This window comes from Salvia splendens, chromosome 4 (assembly GCF_004379255.2).
Source record: "Salvia splendens isolate huo1 chromosome 4, SspV2, whole genome shotgun sequence".
Classification (NCBI taxonomy): Eukaryota; Viridiplantae; Streptophyta; class Magnoliopsida; order Lamiales; family Lamiaceae; genus Salvia; species Salvia splendens.
This window is the reverse complement of record NC_056035.1, coordinates 16320822-16327415: the sequence shown is the minus strand read 5'-3', so window position 1 is coordinate 16327415 and position 6594 is coordinate 16320822. Positions and strand designations below refer to the sequence as shown.

Below are 6594 nucleotides of genomic sequence, written 5' to 3'. Positions count from 1 at the left end.
GACACCAAAGTTCCCTTAATGCATCTTAATCCATTTTCATGAGATCCTTCATCTCTATGTTTTAGTGCAAAACGATTTTCTACACGAAGTGAGCATGAAGAGGCTTTGAGAAATCAAGGAGGGCGATTGGAGAAAGTGTTCTGGAGTACTACATCTTACTAGGCTGAGATTTTAAACTTTGAGCTAGTAGTTTGCCAACAAAATTGGAAAATTTTAATAGCAAAATATTGAAGATTGTGTTCTGGAGTACTACATCTTACCAGAAGTGAAGTGAATATTTTCCCCAGAATTTTCATAGTAAGCAAAACAATCACATCATGTAAGAAACTCAGAAGGGAATTATTCAGACATATCACTGTTAAGAAAATAATCTCTACACTGAAGTGCCCATCATAGAACTTAATACTGCTGATGCAGCCACTGCACTTGGTGAGTACTCAAAAGACGGATTACGTATCGAGTCGGCATCTACTTTTTGTCGAGGATCCAGCAAACTCAGAAACTTATTGGCAGCAGTAATCTGTTGCTGGCGAAGGCTCTCATCGTGCATCAACTCCCTGCGTTATAACAACTCTTTAAGCACTACTCACTTCACACAAAATATCGAAATTTCCCCTTTGTGTTTAGGTTTTGCTCAGTTGTAAGATCAATCTAGAGGTACTCTGCCCATCTTTCTTGAAATTTTCAGATTATGTAAAAGAGAAAAGAAGAGTGAATGAGGGAAAAGGGAGTCCCTGAGAAATTTTATCATCCTACCTGGGTATACCTATCTATCATGTTAAAAGAGTGAAAATATATGTATTCCATACTTTTCCGTCAAATAGAACACACCCTAACAAGAAAAAGGATGAAAGCATGAAAACGAGTAAAATTAGAGGAAGTGGGACTTACAGGAGCACCGGTGCTAACTGTGGAGGAGTGCACGCTTCAAAAAGAGTTTCAGGGATTATAGGTGAATCTAGGACAATATTTGGAAGTGAGATGTAAGGTATTTTAGCTTTGTATCGTATGAACCATTCAGTCAGGATATGTGCTCGATATGCAACAACACAAGGTAAACGAGCAAGCTGCATTTCCACTGCCACGGTCCCAGACGTGCATAGTGCTATTTGACTTGCCTGCGCAATTTTTGAAGTCAGTTGCAAGTATTCAGAGTGAATCCATTACTATATGTATGATATACTAGGGGGCGAGATGTACAGCTAGCAAAGTGCAATAAGGAAAGCATATTCAGAAAATCAGTTCTGAAGCTACGTCAGCAGCGAGCAAATAAATGGCGAAACTATATTGGACAAACAGAATTTGTAGAGTTCATTGGTCTATTAAATGGCGAAACTATATCGGACAAACAAAATTTGTAGAGTTCATTGGACTATTAAATTATTAATACAAACATATACTGAAAAGTGTCGCCACCACAAATGAATTTACAATCATGCTTAATCAATCAGGTCTTCTTGACATGAAGAAGGGACCTTTCATTATCGAGCATGCAGAGAGAATACTGTGAACCCTTACACTGTATGCATTGTACTTCGTGCATGTCGATCCACCTGGAACCAATACAACAGGTACAGGCCACTTGTGAACAGTGTCACTTATATAGTCTTGCACATGCTTATTAGGTGCCACATGGATTACTACTGTCAGCTCCGAGAAGGAATCTTTGATTAGTTCCAGAGTGCGTGCATATATTGGAAGCATGCGGGTGACCTCTTGCAATCGGCTTCCGGGCAGCACAGAAATGATTTTTGATCCTTAATAAAAGAAAGTAAATGATCAGTTTGCAGCTTAATGAGCACATAACCACTGCCACTCCCCTATGTTTTTATCATTTTTTACACAGATCAACTCACTTCAAGATTGACTACTGCTTTCCTACCTGATGTAATACTAGTTTTGACATTATAACATGAGAAATGGCAGCTAGTGAGGTCTAACAACTAACAATCTATAAAGCTAACTATTAATACATTCTTTAAACAAAAGAATACAACCAACCAATGTAGATATAATACCTAGAGATTAAATTACTTAATGTACCTGAGGGCACCCCATATTTCTTCCTAAATTCCTCACCATCACCTTGAACCTTCCACTCCCTGTCCACGCATTTGTTATTCTGCGAAGAAAAACATTTAACTAGAACAAAAAGAGACAGGAAAAACCTACAAATTTGAAGTAAACAATCCTTTTCTTCTGAATTAGAGCACCGTGAGGCCATCAGTCAGACTCGGAAATGAGGCATCGGTTCTTATTTAGTTAAAATGGAACAGGGAAGAAAACGAGCATCAATGGTCATTAATGGCCATCAACGGTTGAGCATCATACAAGAGAGTTCACCTTGAGGTCGAAAACATCTTCTAATGCTGGATGGCCGACAAATGTAGCATGGAGTCCATACGATCTACAGATTTGTGCCTCAAATGGAAGGATACAGAAAAAATGATCGACAAACCCCACAAGTCCCTTAAGTCTAGATTCACCTCCTCTCCACGCCCAAAATGATGGAGCTACATAGTGAAAGTGTTGAGGAGTAGCAAGTCCCTGTGGACCATATCTAGCTGCAAAAAGCATTTTTCCCATGTTCCTACACATTTCTATTTACATAAGGCATCCTTTGAAAAAAGCAAAGGGCAATTATAGCAAAAGCACCTCGCAAATGCTTGAGAAAGCGGAAGGAAAAGCCCTTGGAGTCAACTGTGAGCACAACATGTGGCTGAAAAGTTAGCGCCGATTCAACCGTCTGGTTTAGCCTGAGCTGGAATTAAAGATAAGTGAATACTACTAAGTAAAAGTAAAAGGCATTGGAAATTTCAAAGTTAGAATTACCCTAAACTTGGTAAGATGCGGCAATAATTCCCAAATGCCCATGACAGAAATATCCTCCATAGGAAACAAGGTATTTAACCCTTGCCGCGACATCATCAACCTAAAGGTATTCACATATTTTAATCAAATCAGCTTTAAATTTATTTGAGTGAAGCAAAACAGAGTAATTTCTTACCCTCCGACGCCGGTGAAACGGACAGGAAAAGGGGAGAGCTTTCTTAAAGAATTCATGAAACGAGACGCGATAATGTCGCCAGAAACCTCCCCAGCGACGATGAAAACCCTCAGCTCTCCATCTTTGGAAGCCAAATCTCGCACACTTTCTCTGCCTAAAACTGACAGGAACCTTTTCCCTACGCACAAAAACTTCAATCCAATCTTCGCATTCGTCGCAGTTTTCAGAAACATAGCTTCTCTGCTTCAGAAAAAAGAAAAGGAGATTAAAAAAAAAAAACCTTCTTGGCAGGGTTTTTTCTATTTTTGTTCTAGAATAGAGTTATCATTCCTCGTTTGACTGGACTTTTTTTGTTCCAGATTTGGGAGAGACGCATGACCCTCATGCGTCTCATTAAAAGGAGACGCATGACGATTATGCGTCTTTCATCATGAGGGTCATGCGTCTCTCTTTTTTTTTCGTTTTTTTAACGACGCATGAGGGTCATGCGTCTTAGAAAGAGACGCATCTCCCTCATGCGCCTTTTATATTTTTAAAATTTCACGGACGACGCATGAGCGTCATGCGTCTTAGGGAGAGACGCATGAGGCTCATGCGTCTCAAACTTGCTTAAATCAGTGCCCCAGGCAGAATAGACAGAATCCGCGAGAGAAAGAGAGGAAGACAAAACTTGGCGATTTCGTGGCGATTCCCTTCATATTTCGGTAAGTTTCCTTCAATCTTTCAACATTGCTCCCTTATTTGTTGTTTATTTGCATATTATTAGGGTTTTTGATAAATTTATTGTAAACTTACTAAATTAGGGTTTTTTGAAAAAAATTGTCTTTAATTGTTGTTGGTTTGTATATATATTTTTGCTGAAATCAAGCAAGTATTCGTGAGTTTATATTGGGGTGGTAGAATATATCAACTTCCTTAAGTGGGCATTTGCTATGATCCTCCTCGTGCGAGAGCTTCCATCGTATTGGATTCATGTGTTTCATTATCTGAATTAATTGCAATGATATGTGCTAAGATAAGAATAGATTCAAACCAACACTTCATCGAAATATCTTGGAGGCATTGTTTCTTGGGTACCGGTACGAGTTACGTATGTGCTGGGGTTGACAGTGATGAAAGTGTGTTTTTTATGTTCAATGCGGCTCTAAATTCTACTCGGCATATTGAATTATTTGTTGAGTATTCGTCTGTTGGAAATACCTTCATCACACCAATTGTTGATCATGGTGTTGGATCATCTACGAGGTTTGAATCTATGAGCATTGATTGCGGTATGAATGAGCAAACAGATGTTGCAGATGTTGCTGATGTTGGATTGAATACTCAAGAGAATGTACAAGAGCATGCTGATGTTCATGTTGTACGAGGAGACCTTGATGATCCGGAATTGTCGTCATCATCGTCTGATGATATTTTAAGTGATGATTCCGGTGCTGACTCTAGTGATGAGGAGGTAGTGTATAAACCCGTCGTGCAAGGTGAACAACCACTTCCAGAATACGTTCACACTGGGTTGAAATATTTTCGCAGACTGCCGAGTGGTCCTTGTTTGGCACCGGAAGTTGGTAATGAACACAGTACCATGTACTGGGTTGAAGAACACCCATATCGGATTAATGCGGGAACAAAATTTGATAGCAAGCTGCATGTGAAGACTGCTATTACTATGTGGAGTCTGAGGCAACACCGGCAATTTAGGGTGGTTGAGAGCAAATTAAGAAGGTGGCATGCCGTGTGCAAATATCCAGCAGGGAGGACAGAAGATGGGACAGCTATTATCAGCGAGACCGACGCTGAAAAAGCGAATGAATGTCGGTGGGAAGTTTCAGTTACACACATGGCCCATGATGATATGTGGGAGATTAGGAAGTGGCGGGGACGCCATAGTTGTGAAGGCCATCGTAATGATAGAGGACATGCTAACTTTTCATCACCAATGATTGCTTTGTGTATTCGCCATCAGTTGCTAAAAAATGCCGAGTTCAGTGCCGCAGCCGTAAGAAATTTTGTTCATGACAAATTTCATGTGGTAATCAGTTATAAGAAGGCATGGTATGCACGGAAAAGGGCTTTAGAGATTGTATTTGGTGGATGGGAGGAGTCATTTAGGGATTTGCCAAGCTACATGCTTGAACTGCAGTATAGGAATCCAGGCACAATCGTTGAGTGGAGGCATAACGAGTTGTTGAGCCAGGGCCGTACTAAAGTCTTTTATTACGTGTTCTAGGCACTTGGGCGTGCTATACATGCTTTCTAGGAGTGCCAACCAGTTTTAACAATAGACGGGACTCACCTTCGAGGAAGATTTAAAGGTAAGCTGCTTGTTGCTTGTGGTGTTGATGCTAACAAGAAATGTCTGCCTATTGCATATGCTGTTGTTGATGAAGAAACTGGCGACAGCTGGGAGTGGTTTTGGATCATGTCAGAATTCATGTGGTGAGGTACGAAAGGGAGGTGTGCATCATTTCGGATAGACATAAAGGAATCCTTAAGGCTATGCGTTCTGATGAATGAAAAAAGGCGCCGATATGTCACCACAAATTTTGTTTGATCCATGTGAGGAAAAATATATTGACAAAACTTAAGGGTAAGGGCGCTAAAGCAAAAGGCATGATATGGGCATTGGGTGTCACAACTCAAGTACGCAAGTACATGCGGAGGCGACGTGCACTACGGGAGGAAAGTCTTGTTGCGATACACGATCTCAACAAAGCCAAAAAAGAGAATTGGTCTCTTTGTTACGATGATGAACTGAGATGGGGGGTGCCCTCAACAAACATGTCAGAGAGCTACAACAACGTGTTGAGAGGTATAAGAGAGCTTCCAATTAGAGCTTTGGTTGATCTGACATTTTGGAGAACAGTGGAATGGTGGGCAGATAGAAAGACGGAAATACAACATACCGAAGGTCGGTTGACCCCGTGGGCGAGGGACAAACTTGCTGCGAATGATGCGAAGGGGCAAATGCATTACTGTTCAGTACTGGACCGAGAAATAGGTCATTACCAAATTCGAAGTCGTCCACGTGTTGAAAAGGGACAGGCAAAGGGCAATAATAGACAAGACGTCGAGTTCATGGATTCAAAGTGAAGTTGTGGGAAGTGGCAGATGTGGAGAGTTTCTTGTTCCCATGCTTGCACCGTTGCCAGAGATCGAGGTAACTCCATGTTTGAACTCATTGATAAACACAACCACAAAGCTACATGGGAAGCACAGTACTATGGTGTCTCATTTCAAGCACCAAGACACGAAGACTATTGGGCAAATCCTGGATGGAAATTGCGTATCACCCCTGAGCAGTTGCTTCCTCGAAAGCGCGGACGAGGCAGGACAAGGAGGATTCCTAATCAAATGGATGTCCGCGGGGAAGATGAACCGAGAGCTCCCTGCAAGTGCAGGAATTGCGGCGTAGAGGGGCATGACCGTAGAAATTGCACAGTCGGTCGTGTTATGTAGGATCCTCCCCAGAGAGTTCGCCCGGTCGGGCGATTCTATATTCTAATTTCGTGAAGACAGAGTTGGACAAAAATTGTAATGCTTCTCCAAAAAAGACGCATGAGGGTCATGCGTCTCTCAATGGGTGATTT

At 41.4% G+C, this 6594-nt stretch overlaps 1 protein-coding gene across 1 annotated transcript; it reads right to left on the bottom strand.

Moving 5' to 3' along the window:
- Positions 1-190: 190 nt before the first annotated feature.
- On the bottom strand, positions 191-3274 carry LOC121798863 (probable lipid-A-disaccharide synthase, mitochondrial). The gene is made up of 8 exons (XM_042198093.1): positions 3008-3274; positions 2833-2932; positions 2656-2761; positions 2344-2564; positions 2044-2122; positions 1519-1757; positions 892-1118; positions 191-557 (listed from the first exon to the last, which is right to left on the bottom strand). Exons 1-8 carry the CDS (start codon positions 3238-3240, stop codon positions 374-376), a joined length of 1389 nt encoding a protein of 462 aa, XP_042054027.1. The 5' UTR covers positions 3241-3274; the 3' UTR covers positions 191-373.
- Positions 3275-6594: the final 3320 nt, after the last annotated feature.